This window comes from Heloderma suspectum, chromosome 14 (assembly GCF_057233095.1).
Source record: "Heloderma suspectum isolate Gila_16-S chromosome 14, 16-S_ref, whole genome shotgun sequence".
NCBI classification, from domain to species: Eukaryota; Metazoa; Chordata; class Lepidosauria; order Squamata; family Helodermatidae; genus Heloderma; species Heloderma suspectum.
In genome coordinates this window covers 1,677,497-1,702,849 of record NC_139471.1, presented here as the reverse complement: position 1 = coordinate 1,702,849, position 25,353 = coordinate 1,677,497, and the positions used below count along the sequence as shown (strand labels likewise).

Here is a 25,353-nt window from a genome sequence, read left to right as displayed (position 1 = left end):
GTCCACTGCAAAGGAGTCCGATCCTTTTCATGTGCTCCAAGCACATGTGCAACAGACTGAGGTTTTAACTTGCTCCAAGCGCGCAGCAGCAGGACACTTACAGCTATAAAAGAGGACACACACTGTTATGAAAAAGCATCATGCCACTCACCGGAGGCCCTGGAGGCCCTGGGGGGCCCTTGGGTCCCAGCAAACCACGGGGGCCCTGTTAGAAGAAGCAAATATAGTTTGGTTATTCCCATGAGGGGGAGATCAAGAGTTGAGCACAGAAGAACAGCCCTGATGCTGGATCAGACCAACGTCCATCTCAGCCTGCAGTCTGTTCACCCAGTGGCCAACCAGCTGCCTGCAGGAAACTCACAAGTAGGACATGAGTGCAACAGCACCCTCCTCCCCATGTCCACGTCCCCCATGTACAGCAATTGGTGTACACTGACATACTTCCCCTGATACTGGAGGTAGCACATAGCCATCAGGACTAGTAGGCACGGATAGCCTCCTCCTCCAGGAATTTGACGAATCCCCTCTTGAAGCCATCCAATTTGGTGGCCATCACTACATTTTGCAGAAGTGAATTCCATAGTTTAACTCTGCACTGTGTGAAGAAGTCATAGAGTCATAGAATCATAGAATAGTAGGGTTGGAAGGGGCCTATAAGACCCTCGAGTCCAACCCCCTGCTCAATGCTGGAATCTAAGCCAAAGTATCCCTGACAGATGGCTGTTCAGCCTCATCTTTAATGCCTTCTTTTATCTGTCCTGGATCTCCCACCAATCAGCTTCATGGGATGACCCGTTGGGTTCTAGCATTATGAGAGAGGGAGAAAAATGTCTCCTCTACATTCTCCACACCATACATCTGTCTAAACACTTTGGAAAGGGAAGGAATGCTCACTCAAAAGGATGGCAGCATCTTCTATAATCTCTCCCAGTGCAAAGAAACCCACTCCTCCTTAATTTAGAGGGGTGTCAGGATCTGAGAAAACTCTGGCTCTATAACAAGGGCGGGGGAGGAAGGAAGCCCAGATCCCAAAAGAAAATTTATTTGCAGGCCCAACACATTCTGAAAATTCTTCCCCAGGGGGCATGTTTTCAACAGTGATCCACCAATACAAGCATTTTAGCTTCTTTCTAGTCTTTTAGCTCTGGTGATTGAAATCTGTGTTTTAAATCTCTGCATTGCGGCTACGTTTTATTCTGGTTGTACTGTTATATTGTGGTTTAAAGCTTTCATATTTTATATTGTTTTATGCTGCACTCTGTGGTTTTAATTTTTGTGAACTGCCCAGAGAGCTTCGGCTATTGGGCGATATAGAAATACATACATACATACTGATCTCAGTGGGTGATTGTAGAAAATTTAGCCCTGAGAAAGGGTTTCTGAAATGAACTGGGCCTGCAAATAAATCATCTTATGGCATCTGGACTTCCTCCCTCCTTTTTTCCCTGACCGTTGGCAACAGTGGGCAATTCCACCAAATGGCTCAGGAGAACATTTTAATAAAACAACGATATCTAAACTCTTGGTTCTGGCTCCTGATACAGCTGATCTGACTGTGCCACCAGGACAATGCTGCTGCTGCCTCAAGGTCCAGAGTTCCATGAGCTCTCAACTTCAGAGGATGAGACACCTGAGTGAATGGATCTGGGAGTGCAGCAGGCAAGTGGTCCTACTGTGTTGACCAGGCAAGATCAACTGGACACGTCATGGTATTATTTATCTCAGGACTGACCAACCTCGAGACTTCACACTACTTCCCAACCAGAAGGGATGATGCGGAGTCCCGCTAACACCTTTCTGCTAAAACTAAATTTCCTTTGTCAGCTACTTGAAGCACAAACCATGGAAAACGGGGGCTTAAAAGATTTGAAATGAGTCATACATCCAGTGCTTAATGAGGTTCCGAAGATTGCACACAGACTGTCCTAGAGAGCTCCATAGCTACACTCCAGTCTCTGACCATGGAAGTTCCAGGGTTATTTATTTATCTGTTATTTATTTGCAATAAGTATGAATCACTAAGTGATGTACAGAGGAGGAGACTACTTCCTGGGAAGATTTCTTGGAAAGGGTATGTTTTTAGGAAGCACAGAAAAGCCAGGAAAGCCTGCCTAGTTTGTCATGTTCAGGCACTCCAGAGAATGGGCGCTATGCTACTGAAGGCCTCATTCCATGCCATAATTGAGTGGACCCCCAAAATCTTGGGCACCAGTGGTGGGGTTTCCCCTGATGAGTGTAGCAACTGAGCAGGTGGGCAAGGGGGCAGGCAAACTCTTCAGTATCCTGGCCCTGAGTTGATTAGGGCTTTGCAAACAAGTACCAAACCTGGTAGCAAATAAGCCAGCTAGCGCAGTACCCTCAGCACAGATGTGAAATGTCGGCAAAAAGCCGCTCACGGGGCCAGCCTGGCTGCAGAATTCTGCACCAACTGCAGCTTCTTGGCCAACCTTATAGGCAGCCCCACATAAAGTGTGTTGCAGCATTCCAGTTCTGAGGTCACCAACGCATGGGCCACAGCGATCAAGCTATCCCTGTCCAGGAAGGCCCATGAATGTCCCACACACCTGTTGGTAAAAGGCACTCTTAGCCACTGAAGATGCAGGTGCCTCCAGGGACAGCGCCGGATCAAAAGCTTAGAACCAGAGGAAGCGACACAGCCTATAGCTGGCAGATGAGTGCGCTACGTTAATGGAGTTCCTTCCAAGGTCCTCTGGCTCCTCTCTTCATAGGAGCACTGGAAGCTGCCTTGTACTGAGTCAGACCCTGGGTCCAGCTAACCCAGTATTGTCAACACTGACTGCCAGCAACGTCTCTCCAGGGTTTCAGGCAGGAATTTTTCCAGCCCTACCTGGAGATCGAACCTGGGACCTTTGCATGCAAAGCATGTGCTCTGCATCTCAGCGCCTTCTTAATTACCAGCCATCCTTGCTTCTATAAGTGTTTTGAAAGCAGCCAACAGCTGAGAAGTTATTGCTCAGAAGTATGTCGGGAAAATGGGAAGGTTGGTGACGCCTGGGTAGATTTTTAACGAGACTTCTCAAGTCTCATTCAGACATGATGAGCTTGTTAACGTTCAGTCCCTCCTCCTTTTCTCCCTCTCCTCACATGAAGTGTTCCTCACATTTTTGACAAAAGCTGTCATATTGGAAAGCTCATTTCTGCAACAGTAGCACTTTAAAAAAAAAAATCCAAGGCTACGTTGACAGCTTTCTATTAGAGCAGAGAAGAAATTGGTGTGTGAGTGTCTGTGTGATAGAAAGAAGCAGCACTCAAATTTATCGGGAGTGAGGAACTGTAACTCTAAGAGACACGGGGCAGCACAGAATTCTGCTACTGCACTGTTAAGGAAAACAGTGCTTGCTGGTGCGATCAGAAACTGCCACTTTCAGAACAGAACAAGACAAGACAATGTAAGAGAGCTCTGCTGGTGAGGGGCTAGTGAACAAGCGATTTTCACAATCGCTGAGATTCTCCAAACATCACCTTGAAGCTCGGCATGCCTTGTTTCCCATGCTCAATTGTGCTCTGTTTAAATTTCATTTGAATGGGAAAAGTCAGCATTTTGAAAGAGGAAAATGTGCACATTAAAAAAAGAAGAAAAAGGAGAACACCCAAATATACACAAAATTCCTGTTGGCTAGAAATAACAGTCCACAAGTCCACAGAATCTGCCTGATGCGGGGAAAGCTGGTCCGCTCTCCTGTTTGGGTTCATCAAAATCCAAACTCATTTGGTTCCATTGTGGATTTCTCCAACATCCCTACTTATTTCCATCTGCTGCCTCCACATGTTGTGCATGATGAGAAACATTTGGTTGGACGATATTCTGGCCTTCCCCAACATGGAACCCCCCAGGTGCATTTGAGTATAATTTACACCATCCCCCAGCCAGCTATGCCTGAATTGTTTCCTCTGGGTAAAACTGAATGAACATGAGGCCTGTTGATGATTTCAGAGTGACTTACTAAGTGCTACAGGAACCTACTGAGCCTTGAAATGAAGTTTTAGGGAGAGAACACTCAGTCCCACACATCAAGGGTAGGCATGGGTGGGCAACTGCCAAGGGACCACCCCCCCACAGGGACCACTGGTGGTGGTGACAGGCATGGTGGTGAGAAGGAGGTGCCGTGGATGCCCCTGCCTCCTGGCTCCCCGCTGCTTTGCCTGCCAAGCAAGCAAGTGCGAGTGAGGAGGAAAAGGAGGAGGAAAAAGAGAAGCTGGTGACCATGGCGGGGAACAGGTAAATTCACTGAGGGAGGGGGCCGATGGAGGGGGTCTTGCCTAACAGCCCTCAAAAACCTGTAGTCAGATGCCCACATTTTGAATCTGCACCTTGACATCCAACTAGGAAGTTCTGACAATTCACCATGCCTCAAATGTGCACAGAAAAGGTAGGGAGTAGAGATCCATGTATGCAAATCTACCAGACACAAACGTCATACATCATCTTCTCCTATCTTAGATGACTCTGTGCACTTCAGAGCTAGCAAATCGGACAAAATGAGTCATGTATGCCTCTTGCACACATTATGCTTCAGTAGCTCCCCAGGGAACTAGAGACAATTCTGGCTGTTCCATGAATACACCCAGATGACACACAGGGCTGTCCAATTCACACACTGCGTTTTCTTAAAACAGAATCTGAGCTGTACACCTATCAAACATACTGTGAGAAGTGACCTTTATCTGCTAAAACACAAGAAGCTGTATTATTTGTTTGTTTACTGACTTACAGGTTCACCTGGGAGACCTCTAGGTCCAACTTCTCCATCGTCACCCTGTTTGGCAGCAGAGGAATGGAAACAAGAAGATGAAAGAGAGATTAAGAGCTGGTTCTGTCAACCAAATCATAGGTGTTCCACTCTTTGTTAAATCATAATTGCACAGAAAAAGCAGCTCCCTGAGAGGAATAAAAGGGCAGCCATGCATAAGAACAACCTCATCAGCCCTAAGAATAATATTGCTTGGGTAGAATTGACAGGAGAGGAGGCAAGCTGAAAGCGATGCCTTCATAATTCATGTCAACATTTATCAAGATGAAGTTGCTTAAACAGAGAGTGGGTGTTTGGGGGGAGGGATTGATTCAGGAAGGTCAGTAACTAATGGACTGAGCACCAGGATGAAGGGTCAACAAGGAAAACCTAGCAAGAGGATTAAATATAGGGTCTTCTACACCAGGGGTGGGCAGAAGGTAGATCTCCAGATGTTTTGGACTTCAATCCCCAGAACCCCCTGCCAGCATGGCCAATGGCCAGCAACGCTGAGAGTTGACGTCCAACATATCTGGAAATGGACTTTCTGCCTATCCCTGGTCTACAACAGCCTTCCCTAACCTGATGCCCTCCAGTTATGTTGGATGGCAACTCCCATCATTCCAATGGCCATTGGCCATGCTGTCTGGGAATGGAGGGAGTTGCAGACCAACACATATGGAGGGCAGCAGGTTGGTGGAAACTTGTGTAGACCCTTTCTATCATACCAGAGGGCCTTGGTCGGAGTCTGAATACAATAGGTATGCTCTGCCCCCACAAACAACAACAACAACAATGGTACATATGATAGTAAATGCACAGAAGAGTGCTGACTGAACTGTGGCAGCTCTGTTCACATGTGCACATTATCATGTGTGAACAAGGCCCATGTTCCTTAAATTCAAAAGAGCTGACAGAACTTACCCTCTCCCCGTCTTCACCTGGAGCCCCAGGAGGGCCTGACGGGCCTGGATCACCCTAAGAGAGCAAAGGGCAACATCAGGTACATTCTTGATAGCCCCCGAAAAGCCCAAATCCCAAGGTCAAAGGCCAGGCTCAGCCAAAGGCATTTTGGCCTGAGGCATTCCACATACAAAAGCCAAACTGGACAGGCAGCTGAATCTTTCCCTGACGCTGGCAATCAGACAGCCTCCTCCACCACACATGAAGGCGGTGGACTAGCTCAGGGGGCTGAGGGCACGCTGCGTGGTCCACAGCTCTCTCCTCCAACACCTCGCTGCCACCTCCCAGCATCAGCCACCTGAGGAGACTCCCTCACTCTGCTCCATGGTAGGGCCGGCCCTGTCAAAGGCTAAAAGAACTCCGAGGCATCTTCCTCCATTTCCACCATCTTGGGTGATATTGGAGTATAGCCAATGTGAATCTCATAAGATGAGTGAGATGTGCCACTCTGGGTTCTTCTCTCAACATGTCTGAGTCCCAGGGAAAGATGCTGGTCAAGCCATTTATGTCACACTCACACAATACCTCTCCCCACCACCATCACCACCACCCACACACTTCCAGACTGTGGGATCGTGCCAGAAAGACTCAATACCTAAATAGACAAGTCGAAAGAGACTTGAGGCTATCTAAAAAACCATCCACACCAGTCAGAGATCCTCTTCCTTTTAGCAATTGCAGATAAGGCAACCTTGCCCAAACACAGTAAACCCCCAGGGACTTACCCTGTGCCCTTTCTCCCCAGGCAATCCGGCCAGGCCATCAAAACCTCGGTCACCCTTCAACAAAATTAAAACAGAGAGAGACTGGTCAGTTCAGGATTCTCTGTGCTTTCCTGTTGGGACAGCCACATCCAACCTTGGTTCATAGCCACGACTTGTGATGCGACACTGAGGTCTGTGGGGACATCCCAAAGAAGAGAGAAGATGTCCAAACAGAACAGTTTGGGGACTGGACGTGGCTCAGGGGAGCACCCCTGGTTCCTGGTGGAAAGTTATCAACTGCTCTATATCTAAAAAAGATTCCTAAACAGAATCAAATTACCAAAGAACAAAAATATTTAAAATCAAGTTAAACCAATAAAACCAGGGCTGCCCATTCAGGAAAAGTTTGTTTAAGTACAAAATATCTTTAGCAGACACCGAAAAGAAGCAATATTGGCAAATTTTGATTATGCCAGTTGAATAGTTCCTATAGGTAATCTAACCCAGTTGTCCATGTACACAGGAGCCAAATCCTCTAATCATTTCTGCCCAGATTTATACCCTTCCTTGTGGTCCAAACACGGCCCTTAAGGCGTCAGACCAGACAGTGAAGATTCCCAGCCACCGAGAATGTAAAATGAGAGTTCCAAGGCTAAAGTTGGATCCAGATTTACACTGGATCGACTGTGCTGGTGGAAGCTTACTTCTCTGCCCCTTCCTTTCCAAAACAGCCCCTCCAGCCCTATGAAAATACTACACAGGCATTTCTATATTCATTTCTGTAGAATATATACACATTGTTTTGCAATCTGTGGCAGAAGTGTGTGGATTTCCAAGCCTGCGCTGAAAACTTGCAGAACAAAAATATACCTTTGAAAGTACATTTGAAGAATGCACATGAAAAAAATGCATCATTTTGAAAAATGCCCATGAACACTCTTTAATCAACAGGAGAAACTTGCCTGCATTTTCAAAAATGTGCACAATTGATGCATATATTTGAGGAAATGTGCATCGAAATGCACACAAATTTACATGCACAAAGAAAGAATAAAATAAAACTTGCAATCTAATGAGGGCATGAGTCAGAAGCTCAGCCTTTGCTGAATTTCACATCCCTACAAATAAATGAAATGAAAGGGGTGCCAGCGCCAGCGGGGCCTCTAGGGTGCTTGGCCCCTTGGAATTTGCCTGAGCATCCCATGTCCGGATACTCCATCCATGGATGTGCATGGTCAGCATCAAAACAGAGGCTCTGGGTCAAGATCCCCCTCCTCTCCCCTGTACCATGGTGCTAATAGAGAAGTAAGAACCTGTACGGTTCTGAAGCATGTGTTGGAACCATCCATAGCACACCACCCGTCATGCTGTCTGCTTCCAGAACTGCTGGGTGTTTGTGGGTGGGGAGAAGCATGCACAGTGACAGCATTACCTCCCACGTATTTACTGCAGTTGCCGAGGAGGGGTGTCGGCCTTGTCTCAGGTTAGGGAGGGGCGACCGAGCAAAATTCAAGACAGCCAGGATTCTCTGGACATCGTCTCGCTCCTCGCCTTTTGCCCAATCCCCGTTCGCATTTGCGATCGCTGCTCTGTCTGTGCAAATGGGAAACTTGTGCAAATAGAGCAGCGATGGAAGGAAATTTGCACAAATTGAACTGGGAATCGGGGATGAGACAAACATGAGCACATGTCTGACCATTGGCGAATATTTTGGGTGGGGGTGCTCCCACCCGCATTCAGAGCTTCGAATGAGACACGCTCACAAGTTTTGCGAGCAAAACATGAAATTCTCACATGTCCCTGTCTCAGGATCTCTGTTTCAGGAGCAGCAGCCCTCAAGTTGGGGTTGTGTCAAATTCTGCCCCATGATGCCAGAGCATTTGGGATGCAGCATTTAAACTGGAGACCCCCCCCCCCCGCTCCTTGAAGATCTGCATGACAGAGATATTTGCTCCACAACATGGCGAAGTGCATGGGGAGATCTCCCCCGTTTTCGATCACATTTAGTATGTCGTTAACGATACGCCTGCCCCTCCCCCACCTCATTGGCTGCCGTTGTCAGGGAAACACACATCGTCGGGACATCGGGACACGAGGGAGGGGGAATGAGGCATCATGGAGGGGGGAACAGGGCCCGTTTTGCTGACACCCCCATGGCATGCTTTTCCAAGCACAGCTCTGCCCTAATGCAGCAAGTCCCTGGGAGCTCATCATGTTGGACAGGAGTGATCCAAAGGATGAATTACCTGGGCACTGGGGAAAGCAATGCGAGCTGCCCTTGTGGGATCTGTGCGGGGCGAGAGGATGAATGATGGTTCTCTCAGGTCCTGGAGTATCCTTGTACATCCTCATATGGAGGAATTAGTTCCTGCCTCTGCGGCTATCAATTACACTGCCACCTCCCCAGCTCTCCTGGCTCTGTAATGCTCATTCCTTTGGGGGCACCAGGCAATGGTGGCAGCAGCACTTAAGGGGCAACGTGATTTGCAGGCCCCTTTCGCCCCGGCAGTGCCCTCCCACAATCTATTTCCACTTTAAGTACCTACATAATCAAGCACTTAAGCCTTGTCGCAGATGCCTTCCAGACAAACTTCCCTGCATTCAAATTCACCGTTAATGGCTTCTGTCGCGGAGAGGACTCGGAAGAAAAGGGGAGAGGAGAAAGAAAAGGGAGGGGGGATTTCTTTCCAAATGTATACGTGAATGCACAGACAATACATCTGCAGCCATGCTCGCTTGGATCTGGGGCTCTGGGGCTCCGTTTCCTTGGGATGTGCGAATCAGCGACACATGAGCTCACCAAAGTTCTCCCAGTTCCGTCTCTAAGCTCATTCTGTCTCAAATCCATACTGGATTGTGAGCGTCATTTTTTTCCTTCTTTCCACATGAAAATCTGTGCATGTTTTCATATGCATTTCTCCAAATGCACACATCAACTCTGCACATCTTTCAAATGTACAAATTCTTCTCTCATTGATTAAAGTGTCATTATGTGCATTTTTCAAAAGCATGTTTGTTTGTTTTTCAGGGGCATTTTTCAGTGTTGTCGAATGCATTTGGGGGAGGGGGAGGTCCACCAGCACATCACAAGCTCAGACATGTACAGAGTTTGATGGCAGGTGGCATCTGAATCTGTTTTGGTATGGAAGGTGCAAACTGGGTGAATCCTGATCAAAAATAAACTGAAGCAAATTTCTCAAACACCTCTACTACTCCCGTCGGTCAAGGGTTTCATTTCACCTGGAAGGCTGGAACGTAATTCTTCCTTCATGTAAACTGCATGTTCCCTAGAACAGCTGTGACTGATAAAAGTAACCAACGCAAAACCATGCATGTCAATTTTAAGTCCAATTACCTTTGGTCCAGTCTGGCCTGGCATTCCCCTGGCGCCATCGCTGCCAGCACGTCCCTAAAAAGAGGGGAGGGTAAATTAAGCGACAAGGGCTGATCAAGGCCGAGAAACATCCGCTTGTGGGCTTATGGCAGGCTGCCAAGTCACATGACCACCACTTTGACCATGGTTAGCCGCTTTTTCTTCTTGGCTTATTGGAAATGACAGTCATAGTTCATCCCTTGCCTGATGCATTTGCCAGAAGCTCAAGGCATACCCAGCCCCCATTCCACCCCCAAAACCCAGATTTGGTAGGTTCACACCAGCCTTTGCCAACTCGGTGCCCTCCAGAGGTGATGTGTTTATTGTTATTATTAGATTTATATCCCACCTTTTTCTCTCTTACAAGGTGGCTTACATGGTCCTGCTCCTCTCCGCCTTGGGAAGACCGCGGTCTTGACAGGCAGTTAAGATAATAATGATGACGACGATGATGATATATCTACATCCTGTCTTTTCCTCAAAGTAACCCAAGGTGGCTTACATGGTCTCCCCCCTCTCCATTTTATCCTCAGAGCAACCCTATGAAGCAGGTTAGACTGAGAGTCAACCATTGGCCCAAAGTCACCCAGTGAGTGGTGACTAGAACCTGAGTCCCAGTCCGACACCCTGACCACTATACTACACTGGCTCTCTACAACTTGGACTACAACTCCTCTGGTAATGGCAAGCTGCTCTTACCATTAAGATGTTTCTCCTAAGCTTCAACCAAAATCTACCCTTCTGTGGCTTAAACCCATTAGATCAAGTCCTGCCTTTTGGGATAGCAGAGAACAAGTATTTCCTTCTTCTATGGGACACCCTTCCAGGAATTTGAAGAGTGCTGTCATGTCCCCTCTGCTTTTCTCCAGGCTAACACACTAGTTCCCCTGTCTTTGTTGCCCTCCTCTGAATCTGTTCTAGTTTATCTACTTCCTACTTAAACAGCAATTACTTTTCATGACTTGGAACCCATAGTTCAATGGATGTAGCCTCTAACTGCATTTGCCTTTTTTTCAGCTGTATCACACAGCTGACTCATGTTCATCTTGAGATTGGCTGCTGTCCTGAGTTCTTTTTCACAGTCTACCTGTTGGTTGGTGGACTAGATATGGGCCCTTTAGGACAGACCATATCGGGCTCTTTTTATCTTCCTATGTCTCACTCAACAATCTTTCACCTGTTCCCCGAAGGATGCGTGAACCAGCCTGTCTTTATTTGCAGTTGCAACGCAGAACAGCGATGGCAGCATATTTTGAAATAAGAGATTTTAAGATACTGCCTTTGATTGCTGAAGAGGTGCTGCACGCGGAACACCACTCCAAGAGATGCTGATTTTGATGCTTGTGGGCTCAGCTGAGATCAACAGTGCAAAGATGTGCTAAACGGCCTCTTAATACTTCAATTAAATGTGCAAGGGCCGGCTGTTAACTTGAATTAAGTGGAGACAGGTCAGGTCCAGGACTCGACTCGTACATTTCTGCATCCATGCTTGACACAGTGATCTCCCTTTCCTTTCCTCCCTCTTATCTAATGCAACTCAAGAATAAGCAGAGGAAGAGGCACAGTTTTGCAGCCACAGAGGATGAATTAAAAACTGACAGCAGAATTTTCCCCAGAGTGAAATGCAAATTAAACTTGTGAAGTCCCTCCTTGGGAACTCCTCCCAAGGGAAGCCAAACATGGGTCAACGGAACTAGTACACAGACTCAGGGGCCTTTGATGACTCTTAAGGTTGTTACCAGACTCCACTGGACATAATTTTCAAGATGAACATACAGGTTCCCCTTCAGGAAAACATACAATAGGAATCTTGAGGTAGCTTTGATAAGAGTGAGATTTATCAGAGGGTGTTTCTCACAAGCCTGGTGTGAAAAAATCACCCTCTGTATTAGCGGACGGAGGTCTGGCTGCGGGCGGCCCCAGTCAGCAGCTCTGTGGACTCGCCGTGAAGTGGAGCCGGCTGGAGAGGATTCCGGGGGGAGGGACGGATCACCTCCCCCCCACCGGGGATGCCCCGGACCGGAATGGGGTGAGTAATCTGTACACCCCTACTCATAAGGAGACTTGTAATGGGCAACCAAACACCATTCTCTCTGCACCGCTAGAAGAGAGAGCCACTGCGTGCTATGCCACCAATGGGCAGGCAGAGGTATGGCAGCTACTGACTGAGCCATTGTCAGGTGATGCACGAAGCCAACGGGGTCCCATTGGGCTGTATAAAGCCTCGCCTTTTGTCCTGGCCCCTCAGTCTGAGCCATTCAGCTCATGAGATAAATTCAAGTTGCTATCAGAGAGGGGTGCCAATTAGTCCTAAATGCTACAAACAATTGCACGGAGTTGTGCTAAGTCAGGCAGGACCTTGGAGAGAGCCTGCAAGAAGTGTTGGCTGGAACATTTTCCCAAAAGGAGCTGTTGTCCCAGCAAATAGCTGAGGTCAACTGAGGCCTTTAAAAAGCTGGCAGAGCCTGGCCTGGACCCCTAGTGCAGTTCTTTAAGGCCCAGTATCTGCTCCTGCAGTCTCAAGACCCTGCCTGGCTGGGGGATAGGAGAAGTTACAGGGAAGTAGTCCTCAGTCACAGATGATGGAAGAGCTACATCTTTTGGCCAGGAAGGTTTAGAAAGGGGTGCGGACGGCTCCTCTTAGTGGGATGGCCAGCGACCCATCGGAATTGGTAGTCCTCCTCAGGGTAGTGAAGAGCCTCAGAGCCAAGGGACACAACACTGCCTGAGCTTGTTGATGTGCACACCTCTCTTCCCCCTGAATTCTGTTTTCTGCTCCAGAACTTGACTTTTGGGGCTGGCCTGGAGTACATGCCCACCTCTGGCCCATCCAACTAAGTTCTTGCAGGCCTGAGCCCGCAGGGCCCTAACGACTCTGAACATTAACACAGAGCTCCTTTTTGGCACAAATTGTTCCAACAGAAATGTCATCACACTTCTGCGTCCTCTCCCTCTCCTTCTCTTTCTCTCACTCTGACAGACCAACATGGCAACTAAGACTCTGCCTGCCCAATTCCTCACATGTGTGACCATTCACAGGCAGAGGTGGTTCCTTAGAATGAGACCAATGATTTGGGGAAAATAATGGACCTGGTTCTGCTTCCTGCCTCTGAGCAGCTAGCATGTCCAGTTTGCACAACCATGTCAAGTATATCCTGATTCCAACATACCCGGCGTCCTGGTTTCCCCGAAGGGCCGGGAGGGCCTTGCACACCTCGTGGACCCTGAAAGAAATTGAACAGAATGAAAATGAGCAAGAGCAGATGGTGATGGACTAGAATATTGTTAATTTAAAATATTTTTTTCCTGTGCCTCAGCCCAAGACGGCTTCTAGAGCAGCTTACAATTAAATCAGCAAAGTAAGACAGTCCCTGCATGCAGGCTTACAATCTAAAGAGACACAGCACACAAGGAAAAAGGAGTGGGGAGGGAAGAGGAAAAAATAAGTAGACTTTCAGCAGAATGTTAACATCTGCCATGGGGACATATATAACAAAGGGGAGCAATCAGGCCAATTCCAGCAAGTCTCCATCTGAGCTGGGCAACCATCCCAGTGAACGTGGCACATTTGTACATATATGCCAGGGGTGCACCTCCACTTTTTGGCCCCAAGGGTCACGTCTGGGGTTAGGGGAAAATATGTGCGTGCATGCCTGCACACACAGATGCCTGATCCCAAGCTCTTTCATCACTGCTAGCAGTGGAAGGAAAAGAGCAATCTGTACACTGAGTTCCGAGGCAGGAGAGCGTACAGGTGGTGGTGTGGAGTTCAGCAGTGGTGGGAGTGTTAGGGCACCTTTTGGGGGTTTGCAGTAAAGGCCTTCAGGGCTGCAAGCTGTGCACCCCTGAGCTATGCAAAAGGTGCAAAGAACAGCTTCTTTCCTTCCTAAAGTGGCTCACTGGAATCAGGATACAAGACAGTTCTGTACCATCTTAGAGCAGATAAACCCAAAAGGCAGAGACCCAGGTATCAAACAAAGAACTCAGAAAGGAAAGGTAGAGGATAATAACAGCTTATTCTAACTCCTCTATTCAAGCCCTGCATTGAGATGAGCGTGCAAAGCTAGCTGTAAAATGTAATACTTTGCTAGGAATCCATGTTCTTTGTGGAATATAAGGGGCAAATTCTGATCTCCCCCCGCCCAAGACAAATGGGTCTATTCCCCCCACCCCAATGGCACAGCGTGCATGTGGAATTCTTCTTTGTGGCCCATCTGGGAGGAGGCAGGTGAAATATCACTTGCAAATTTGGAACTACAGTAGCTCAGGACAAATGGGCTGTGAAGCTGGGCTTTCTGGATGTGTGTGTTATTTGCTGAAGGCTGAAGGATAGCTATCAAGAGAGGACGATGCTTGGTTACCACCACTTACAAGAGCACCTAGGTGGTCTGTTTCTACTAGATAGCCTGTTGCTTAGAAAGGAATTGTACAGGAGGTGAAAGGATAATGTGTGAGACACATCATCCCTCGAACACCTTTTGCTGTCTCCTGGAATGCAATCACATCAGCTTGCATGTTGGGGTGTGTGTGTGTGTGTGTGTGTGAGAGAGAGAGAGAGAGAAAGAGAGAGAGAGAGAGAGAGAGAGAGAGAGAGACTTTAATGGGCTTAATGGAATCCTAGAATTGAACAGGGCCTTGTAGCAATGTACAGATTTTGTTAAATCCATTGTGTCTGTCTTTCACAGATTGTCAAGTGTCTTTCATTTCGTTGTCCAACCATCGATGGAATTGGATTTTTTAACCAGAATTTCATTCTACTAGTGCTAATTCACATTAACACAAATCCCTCTCCCCTCCCCTCCCCTCCCCAAAGTAAAAAAAAAATGGTCCGCAAGTCCACAGAATCCATGCGACTCAGAAAAAGCTGGTGTGCTGCAGAACCCACATAGTCATAGAAATTGGAACATTTAAATCCATGGTGGATTTCTCTGACATCCCTACTTGATGGATAATTAAACACTGATAGAACCATCCACCCATGGCTATCTGCATCTTTCATGGTCTGCTTCACTCGATGTTCTCCACCCGGATGCTCAAAAGTGCCCTTTGGTGCACAATTTAGAGGACATGTCCAGGCCTTTTGAGGCGTGTTTCCACAGCAGCCAAATCCTCACTACCAATCAGCACTTTCCAGAACTCTATCCCTCGGCATTTCATTTGGAGCATTTCAACATAAAGCTGCCTCATATGCTTAGTTGCCCAGCACTAGGAACCCTGAGTGGCAAAGGGTTGCCAAGATTTCAGGACAAAAATTATCTGAAGAGAACTTTCAGCTCGAATTTTCTCCTGCGGCAGAGGGTGCGGGTGAGATTGTGTCCCAAGAGGTCCCAAAACAGCCACTTTCACCACTAGAACTGCTCCCCTTTTATTGATGTAAAAGATTTATAGCCCACTTTGGGGGGGGGGATAAACATCCTCACAGAGTGGATTACAGCCATTTAAAAGGGTGAAATACACAATAAAATCCTAAAAGCAATATTCAGAACATAATTAACAAATAAGATACAACAAATGGGTTGTTGTAGAGAACAACAACATGAGAACAACATGGCCTACACCTGCAACAAGTGGAAGTTGATCACGCTGCTGGAAGAAAAAGTAAGTGGACTGGACTGGAGCGGTGACTGTCGACCCTCCAGGGAATAAGAGAACACGAAGAGTTCTTGGACAGAATGGGGGAACTACAGCAGCAGAGGGAAGACCAGAAGCTTTAAGAGCAACAGCAAGATGAGGCAGTGGGAAATGCTGAGGTGAAGAAAAATGGAGTAGAGGATACTCCTTGGAAAAAGGTGACAGGAGAAGAACTAGATGCCACTCTGCGCCAGTGGAAGCAGTAGAGCTGTGGAACCGATTCCAGGTACTTGTGGATGAGACTGGAGGGCAGCCTGCAGAGGAAGAATCATAGGGGAACCTAATGAGCAAGAGGCTGAAGGTCAGTCAAACAGAGGCGATGAAACCCAGGCCTACAACAAGAAGAAGAGAAGAGTGGTAGTAGTGGGAGACTCCTTGCTGCGTGGGATCAAGACCCAAGTATGTCGTGAAGACCCGTGGACTCGCCAGGTATGTTGTCTCCCGGGAGAACGAATTAGAGACGTGACTGAAAGGTTGCCTGCACTCATAAAGCCCACTGACTGGTATCCCTTTCTTCTCATCCATGTGGGAACAAATGATACTGCCAAGCGGAGCTATGAAGAGATCACATCAGACTTTGAAGCTTTGGGAAGGAAACTCAAGAACTTTGGGGCCCAGATAGTTTTCTCATCCATCCTTCCAGTAGTTAGAAGAGGGATAGAAAGGGAACGAAAAATACTCCAGGTGAATGACTGGCTACAAAGGTGGTGCCGACGAGAGAGATTTGGATTCTGGGACCATGGGCTATACTTCCTGGAAGATGGGCTGTTGGCAAGGGATGGGTTGCACCTCACAAAGGATGGGAAGAATGTGTTTGGCCACAGCATGAAGAACTTCATCAGGAGGGCTTTAAACTGAATCCTACGGGGAATGGAGATGTAATGTGCCCCCAACAAGCACATGCACTGCAACGGAGATAACAGCTCTGACAGAGCCCAATAATAGTCTTCAGACACATGTAGGAAGAAAGCCAGACTATGAAGCACATGGTCTTCAATGTCTATATACTAATGCTCAGAGTATGGGAAACAAACAGAACAAACTTGAACTCTTAATACAGGAGGGAAATTATGACCTGATAGGTATAACTGAGACTTGGTGGGATGACTCTCATGACTGGAATACAGCAATTGAAGGATATAACTTGTTCAAAAAGAGGAGGAACAGAAAGGGAGGTGGGGTTGCACTGTATGTGAAAAATACATCTCTCTGCACAGAAATACAGGAGGAGGAGCGTGGTAGAAGAACTCTCAGAACCGCTGTCTATTCTCTTTGAGAAATCATGGAGGACGGGGGAAGTGCCAGATGACTGGAGGAGGGCTAACGTTGTCCCTATCTTCAAAAAGGGTAAAAAGGAGGAACCTGGGAACTACAGACCAGTCAGTCTGACATCAATCCCTGGAGTAGATGATAAAGCAATCCATCTGGATTCCTGCATTGAGCAGGGGGTTGGACTCGATGGCCTTGTAGCCCCCTTCCAACCCTACTATTCTATGATTCTATAATTCTATGAAATAAAATGGCAGCAGCAACAGATAACAGCTTAGTTAAAAGCACAGTAAACCAAAATTAATCATATGCAGACTGGGATAATTAAGTCTTTAAAATCCTCCTGGAGGGAAGCAAAAAGGCATATACACTTTCTGGGGGAGGGCATTTCAAAGATGTAGGGGCAACCACGGGAAAGGCCCTGCCTCTGGTAATCATAGGGACAACTAATCAAATGCACAGTTGCATTGAGACTGCTATTTGCAGTGTTTTATCAGTGAGGTCATATGCATCAGTAACATGCTGGAAGCGGGCTGTGCTTGTGTTCACCAGTAACATACCAGTGGCAGGAGAGCCACGACCGAGCTGAAAAACTCTGGCAAACAGCACATTCCACTCCAATTCTGGAATTAATTTTTAAAAGCCTCCTAAACAAACCGGAATTCAGGAGGAACAGAATGAAGAATGGAGGAAACCTATGGCACCACAAAGGAATGGATCAGGGGCAAATGGCTCATCCCATCACTCCAGCAGTGATGATGCAGCTTTCTCCTACATACCTGAGGCCCCAAGTCTCCTGGTTCTCCTTTGATTCCTCCACCACCTGGGGGTCCCTGTGGAAAGGGAACATTGATAAAATCACACATAAGTAGAAATAAAGAAATAAATACACCCTTTTGACCACACAACCTGGTTGCAGCAACAACAGGACTGTGAAAAGGCAGATCAAGAGGGACAGCTGGACAAGGGACGCCCAACCATGATGCCAGCCTAGTTCCCTCAGTTTCCATTATCATGATCATTGCAGCACCCAATGAAAATGCTAGTCAATGTTGAGCCCAAAACGAAAACAAGGAGCTGCTGCCCTAGCACGAGAGGTCTTACTTACCAGGGGTCCTGGCCTTCCCGTAAGTCCCATTGGGCCAGCTGGTCCTCTCAATGCCAGCTGCAGAAAGAGAGAGAGAACATTAATTGATGGCACAACCTAATTTTAGAATGCAGTGTCGCCTCCCCACCCCCAACAAGCCATAGTTTCCAGAGCTATCAGTGCAGAAAAATAAACCATATGGCAGGGCAGGGCTGGCAACAAGGGTCGGCATGGTGGGGTAGCTGACGAGGGGCCACACCCCAGCAGGGGCCCACCGACAAGAGCCCCCTGGAGTTGCTCCTCCTCCTCTCCCCCACTGCAACCTTCTTGTTTGCCAGCCTCTCGCTCTGGCCCAGGCAACGGTGGGTGCGAGGAGGAGCAGCAGCAGCCAGCAGCAGATGCCACAGCCTCCTCGCTCCCTGGCGCTCTGCCTGCCAAGCAAGCATGTGGGAGCAACAATGACGAAGAGGAGGAGAAGGAGAGCAGCTGGTGACAATGATGAGGAGAAGGTATGATGCACTGAGGGAGGGGCCCTGTGGAGGGTGTCTTGCCCAAGGGCCCTCCAAAACCAAGGGCCGGCACTGTTACACGGAAGTAAAAGAGACATCTGGTTCTGACCACATATACAGGATTACTGGGTGGTGGTGGAGAGAACATCTGGGATAGTGAGTTACTACTTGTATGAAGAGCAAGAATTTGACTTAAAATGGATCAGTCTCATTTTATTTATTTATTTTAATTTAAAGCCACTAATTAAAAAGTCATGTATCCAGGGCACAGTCAATAAATCTTTCATCGGGTAATGGGTCTGTTCACAATTCGTAATGTTGCTGGGACAAATGTGTTCCGTTGCAAGAAGAATTCAATACCTTAAAAGACCTGTAATTATCTGTGTTCTCTGGTAATTAAAATCCACCCAGAGCTGTGATTGTAATGGGGGGGGGGGCAGTTACAGAAATGCTAGATTATTTAGTGAACTATGTGCTGTGTTTAACTGCTCTCTAATTAAAAGGGGACATTGGGGAAAAAGTGCTGCTGCTTTGGTCTCAACAGCAAAATCCAAGATGCTGGGAAATATATGAAGTCGGAACAAAATTAAAAGAAAAGAAAAAAAGAATTGCTGGATTTGAGGCCCAATTTAAACTCTGACGCAGCCTCACATAAATCCAAACAGCTGTTGTATGTGGCTAGCATCAGGTCACTTATGCTATGCATCAGCTCATACTCTCTAGGATATGGATGTATGAGAAGTTCATTGTTGCTTGCAAAATATGTGAGCATTGTCCTGTTCGAAGCCCCAAACGTGATTGCAAGGGTGAGCACATGTCCGCCAAAATTTTTCACAAATTGCTCAACACTTGCTCATGTTCAATTTGCGCAACTTTTCCAGTTCATTTTGTGCAAATTTCCAAACATGCACAAATTTACCCCAAAGGCTGAATCAGCCTGCTTTAGTTTATGGAGGAAAGTTGCGGAAATTAGGGAATTTGTGCAAATTTCACATTTTTTCACTGCTCAATTTGTGAAATTTTCCTGCTCACTCAGAGCAACAATTGCAAATGCGAACAGGAATCAGGCATGAGACAAGCAGTGAGATGATGTTTTGAGAATCCTAGCAATCTGGAACATCGCTCGTTCACCCATCCCTAGTGTAGGAATTTGGGAGAAAGTCATTTAGTTCACATTTTAATTTGAACTTACCTAATTTCGCATTTTTGGACCAATTTGTGAATTGAAACTCAGTTATCCTTTGAAACACATCCATCTCTGAATTTAGCAATGGAGTTCTCCAGTCAGAATTGCACATAAACAAGTGTATATTAGGGAAAACAGCTTTCAAAAATGCATTATATTAGGAAAAATGCTTGCAAAAATGGGTCTATTAGGAAAAAATAAATTTTAAAAATTAACAACTATGGGGTTTTATTTTATTAAGCAGTATTATTAATAAGTAAATAATATAAATGCATATATTTAAGAGCAATGTACACAAAAATGCATTATCGTGCACTTGCTTTTTCAAAAAGAATGTCAACGTTCAGGATGAAATGTACTGAAGATTGGCGAAAGTTTGCACACTTGCACTAATGCACGTTAGCACTAATACAAATTAGTGCAAATCCCCCCAAAAGGGAAAAACTGGTCCACAAGTCTGTGGAATCAGCATGTCTCAGAAAAAGCCAGTCCACTGTGGAATCTGCAAGTCAGATTCACAGAAATTCGAATTCATTTGAATCCATTGCGGATTTCTCTGACATCCCTACTCAGGACGGTGTATCACCACTTTGGCACAGATCATACATGCAACGGGTTGGATCCAGGATCTGCCTTCCACAAATGGAAGGCTCTGCTCAAGGGACGTTGCTCACCCTGATTTATGGAGATCCCTCCCCCTATGCATGCACCCCACAGCTCATCCCCTTGAGCAGGGTCTCCTGACTCTGTGTAGCAGCTGCAGGGGGCTGGAAGGGCTGCCATGGGAAGCAGGGGGTGAGGAGTTCCAGTTCCACCAGCACATTGATCCAGTGAAAACCTGGATCCAGCTCCTTCTTTAGGGTCGAGTATGTCTGATGCACCGAACGTAAGTCAGTCCAAGCGGGAGGAGGGGCAAGAGGCCCCACAGCCCATGGGCATGCCGCACGCAGGAGAAGTCCTGCACTTACCCGGGCCTGTTGCAGGATGGCTTGGGCTTGGGACTCCTGTGCAGACACCAGGGGGCCTTTAGAGCCGCCGTCTCCTCCGCCGCTGAACCGGAACTAGGGATGGGAAGGACGGGCACATCAAACCCTTGCTACGCAGACACGCGCGGCCACGAAAAGGCAAGGAGTATTTCAACGTCCCTTGAAAGTCAAGTTGCACCGGGACGTCCCTCTTCAGCAGGGTTGGGCAACGCATCCAGCCCCTGTTGCCCTCTGCACCACGATTTGTGCTCGCTCGCTCTCTCTCTCTCTCTCTCTCTCCCTGCGCACAATCATTCCTGGGCTAATATGCAGATTGGAACAGAGCCACATTTTGTGGCAGTGGAAATCTCACAGTAATTATCTTTTCTATGAAGAAGGAGGAGGAGGAGGAGGCGGAGAAGGATGGAAGGATGGATCAGAAGGCAGAAACAGAAGGTAGAAGAAGAATGCAGATGAAGAAGCAGAGACAGAAAAGTAGCTTCCTTCTGGGAGTCCTAAACTTAGCACCCGTCAGTGTAAAATAAAATGACAAATTCATGGAAGAGAAAGCTATCAATGGCTACTAGTTCTGAAGGCTATATGCTGCTACCTCCAGAATCAGAGGCAGTATGCCTATGGACACCAGTTGCTGGGGAACATGGGTGGGAGGGTGCTGTTCCATTCATGTTCTACTTGTGGGTTTCCCATTGGAGTATCTGCTTGGCCACGGTGTGAACAGAATGCTGAATGAGTCTGATCGTTGGTCCGATCCAGCGTGGCTCTTCTTACGTTCTTAACACAGCACCTGCCAGATGTGTTAGGCTACAACTCCCGTCATCCCCAGGGAACGGGTGACAAAGGTTGCTGCCGGGAACATCTGGAGGGTGCCACGTTGGGAAAGGCTGCCTTGGGCCATTGTGTGGGGCTGCCTTGTGGGCCGAGCTGAGTGGGGGAGCGCTAACTGATCTCCTTACCTGGGACTGCTTGTTGTAAAGCATGTACACGCTGCCTCTCAACCCTAAAAAGAGCTCCCTCCCCACAAGGTGGTGTATAACAATTAAAATCTTACAGTTAAAAACCAGCGAGCATTAAAACAAGCCAAGATAAAACAGCTGAAAATTAAGTCCTGACATAACATTGTTCCAAGGGGAGCATTCCGGTTTGAGAAATGATTCCTGGGAGACACCCCCCCCCCCGCCCCAGTGTGTCTCCTCAGAATGCTACTAATTAAGGCTAAAAATATAGCATATTCAGTAGTGGAAAGTCTCTGTAACACTTACAGATCAAAGCCCTTTGAGATACAGCAATTGTTCTCACCCTCATAGACACCACAAGCAAAATCTTTAAGCCTCCAAGACCAGAACTCAAGGGCACTGACAGGTGGTAGTTTTAGGACTCCCAGAAAGAAGGCAACAGTTCTGATGGTTCTTTATCTTTAAACTGGACTTGGACTAGACAGTCCATCAAATACAGGATGCCTTCAATTGGATACCTCTGGCAGCCCTTCAAAGAGAGGATTGTCCTCTGTAAAAGAGGATGCCTGGTCTGACTTTGCCAACATCACCCCTGAACAGGACTACAGGTGAGGGAGAGGGAATTTGGATGAGTGCAAACTGTGCCTGCCAGAATCCCTTCACCAACACAATTATTATATATACAGGAACCACACACACTCCGTGTGCACATGCACAGTTCTTCTTTGCATGCTCTGACCAGTGAATGACGCATTGAACTGCACATTCAGTCAAATGTACCTCAAGCAGGAGCCTTTGTTGGTCCCAAGAGTGAAATCACTGGTTAAGAGGCAACTCACCGGCAACATGAGCATCGTCCCAGGAGGTCCTGGCAACCCATCTGCTCCAGGGAGCCCTGGTCGCCCAGGGGGGCCCTACAAAAGGAGAGGAATAAAGAGGAGACATTCAGATTTCGTTGGAACCCACTGCGTTTATGAACTGTGGGAAAGATGGTGCAATGCAAGGCATACATGGAGCGGCCAGTCCGGCTGCTCTATTCCCTTCTTTGCAGGACCGTTCTGAAGTAAGAGAGTGTTGGAGAGGGAAGGGTATTTGTTCAGCCTGAGCCTACTGCTAATCCAAATCATAGGCTCACGGGCTCATGGAATCCTAGAGTTGAAAACGACCATTTATACCATCGAGTACAGCACCCTGAACAGTGCAGGAATCCAGTTTCAAACATCCCTGACAGATGGCTGTCCAGCCTCTGCTTGAAGACTTCCAGAGATGGGAGAGCCCATCACCTCCCTGGGCAGTTGGTTCCATTGTCTGGCTGTTCTGACCATGAGGAAGTTTCTCTTCATGTTCAACCAAAATCTGCCTTCCTGTACCTTACGCCCGTTGTGTCCTGGATGACAGAGAACAGGTTGAAGCCCCCTTCTGTGTGACAGCCCTTGAGGGACTTGGGAAGTGCTCTCATATCCCCCTCCTAGGGATGGACGAAAGTCCCTTACTTTATCCCGCAGCTTGCTTCATGGTAGAAATTCTGGCCGGGGGGGAGGCGTCCCGTCCCTCTGGCCACGAATCTCGTCTCCTGCCAGGATGCAAATGGTGGCGGCCATAGCCGCCGCCGTTTGCGTCCCTGCAGTCAGCCGTGATAGGCTACGTAAATCCTTACGTAGCCTATCACAGCTGACTTTGGGGGGGAAAAAAAGCGCGTACGCAAATAGCGTTGCCCTTATTTTCGCTGTAGTCTATGTAAATGTTTACGTAGACTACACGTGCCCAAATAAGGAACACAAATGGCGGCGCCCATGGGCGCCACCATTTGCGTACGCGCTTCCCCCCCCCCAAAGTCAGCCGTGATAGGCTACGTAAGGATTTACGTAGCCTATCACAGTGTTTTTTGAAAATCTAGCCATGATAGGCTACGTAAATCTTTACGTAGCCTATCACATTTGTTGTTGTTGGGTTTTTTTTACTGGGAAATGGCGGTAGCGGCAGCCGGTCGGAAGACCAGCTGCCGCCGCCGCCAAACCGCCACCAAACCACCGCCGAACCGCCGCCGAACCACCGCCAGGAGCTGCCAGCGCCAGGGACATTCGACAAAAGTAAGTCCCATTCCGGGAGGTGGCGGACCGTTTCTCCACTAATTTCGGGGGGCCGAATGCGTTGGCATTCGGCCTCCCGGAGATTCGTGGAGAAATTCTCCGACATCCCTACCCCCTCCGTCTTCTCCTCTCAAGGCTAAACTGACCCAGTTCTTCCCATCTTTCCTCATAGGTAGGACTGAGTTTCTGGTCCCCTGATCATCTTTGTTGCCCTTCTCTGAACTCATTTCAATTTTGTCTGAATCCTGAATCACACCAGCACAGGCACTGCAGTGGAAGAAAATGATCTTTTCAGAAATAGCCCTGCAGCTCAGGAACAGCCTTCCACAGGAATCTTGATCAGGTTTCAGCTGAAATCCTACACACCATTACTCAAGAGTAAGTCCCATTGAACTCAAAGTGACTTTCTTCTGAAGATATGTGCATACAATTGCTCTGTAGGGAAACTTTGAAAGGTCCATCTTCTTAAGCAAGCTTTGGAGAATGGATCAGGTCTTGGTTTGTTTGCTTTTGTTTAGCCATTTTAACAACTTTCTGCTGGATGAGTGAAAGTTTGGTTTTAATTGTTAGGTTTCTAAATCATATTGGGGGGAAAAACCCTATTCCCATCTTGTGGGAGAGATGGTGTAGAAAGTAACTAACAACACAGTCCTATGCATGTCTACTCAAGAGTACATCCTATTGAATTCAATGGGACTTATTCCCAGACAAGTGTGCATAGGATTGGGGAAATTAAGTAAATTAATAAATAGTATTGGTTAATTTAATAATAAATCAATAAACAAATTAATAATATATATGTTTGGGTGCTAGAGCAGGAACACAACTCACATACACACACACACACACAATTTTCCTAAAATTCCTGTGCCAGTTTTGATGTTGAATATCTCCAAATATTCTCTGGGTGTGTGTGTAATATTTCTTATCTGCATTTAACATTTTATGTTATTTAATTTCAATATTTGATATACGGCACAAGTCCATCTCACAGTGTTTTTATACCTGACAGGCAATATATTTAGCACATGATGTCTGGGGTGCACTGTACTCTTCAGATTATAAGCCTGTGGGTAGAGTTGTTATTTTTAAGTGTTGTGCACTGTCTAGTCCTTGAAGTACTTTGTAAATATCACGGTGGATTGTATTCAGTAGCTGACATGTAAGTGATGACCTCTGGTAGCCTTTGTATTGGACAAGTTATGAGATGTCACATTTTGGTGCCCATCAACACAGTTAAGAGGCACCAGCAACTTGTCTAAAGTGCGCAAAACTTCAAGATAAAATTCTACATTCAAAATATGAATTGCACATTTCACATTCAAAAAGTGGGCAGCCCAAATGGGAAGCCACCACAGATCTCGAACATGTGCTGATATTGCTTTTGGCTCCAGTGCCTGCACAGGTCAGTCACATCTTGGAGAGAGGTGCTCATCAGAGCTGGCGTCAGAGCTCACAGGGCCAATGCCCCGGGATTTTTTTATTAGCAAGGACGCTGACCTCACCTGCCACCCCGCTCAGACCTCGCTGTTCCCTTCTAGTCTAGCTGCAATCCTCACAGTTGCTGGGCAGAACAATACATTGTTGTGAGCTGTTCCTGTTGCAATGCAAAGTATTCTGGGATGGCTTGTTCTAGAATGGGCAATTAAGACTAGAGCTGTGCAGAAAATTTCTCCTGCATTTTTTGACCATTCTCATTCAATTTGATAGAAAAGAAATTGCTTCCGAAAAGACATTCAAGAGGAGAAATTTCGGAGAAATTCTCATGGGCTGGGCTTGGGGTTCTTGGGCTGACCTTACTTGTGAGGTGGCTGAGGAGTGTGCATGAGTGTCCTGTCCTGTCTGTCATTG

The 25,353-nt window shown here is 47.1% G+C and overlaps 1 protein-coding gene across 1 annotated transcript in view; it reads right to left on the bottom strand.

Annotated features, from left to right (window-relative positions):
• Window positions 1-25,353, bottom strand: part of COL5A1 (collagen type V alpha 1 chain) — a 253,839-nt gene that overhangs the window by 99,953 nt on the left and 128,533 nt on the right. The window contains exons 12-21 of the mRNA XM_084821216.1: window positions 22,252-22,326; window positions 20,442-20,534; window positions 17,800-17,856; window positions 17,471-17,524; window positions 12,962-13,015; window positions 9,774-9,827; window positions 6,440-6,493; window positions 5,676-5,729; window positions 4,734-4,778; window positions 152-205 (exon numbers count right to left, since the gene is read on the bottom strand). Coding sequence (XP_084677342.1) covers window positions 152-205; window positions 4,734-4,778; window positions 5,676-5,729; window positions 6,440-6,493; window positions 9,774-9,827; window positions 12,962-13,015; window positions 17,471-17,524; window positions 17,800-17,856; window positions 20,442-20,534; window positions 22,252-22,326 — 594 coding nt within the window. The remainder of the gene's footprint in view (window positions 1-151; window positions 206-4,733; window positions 4,779-5,675; window positions 5,730-6,439; window positions 6,494-9,773; window positions 9,828-12,961; window positions 13,016-17,470; window positions 17,525-17,799; window positions 17,857-20,441; window positions 20,535-22,251; window positions 22,327-25,353) is intronic.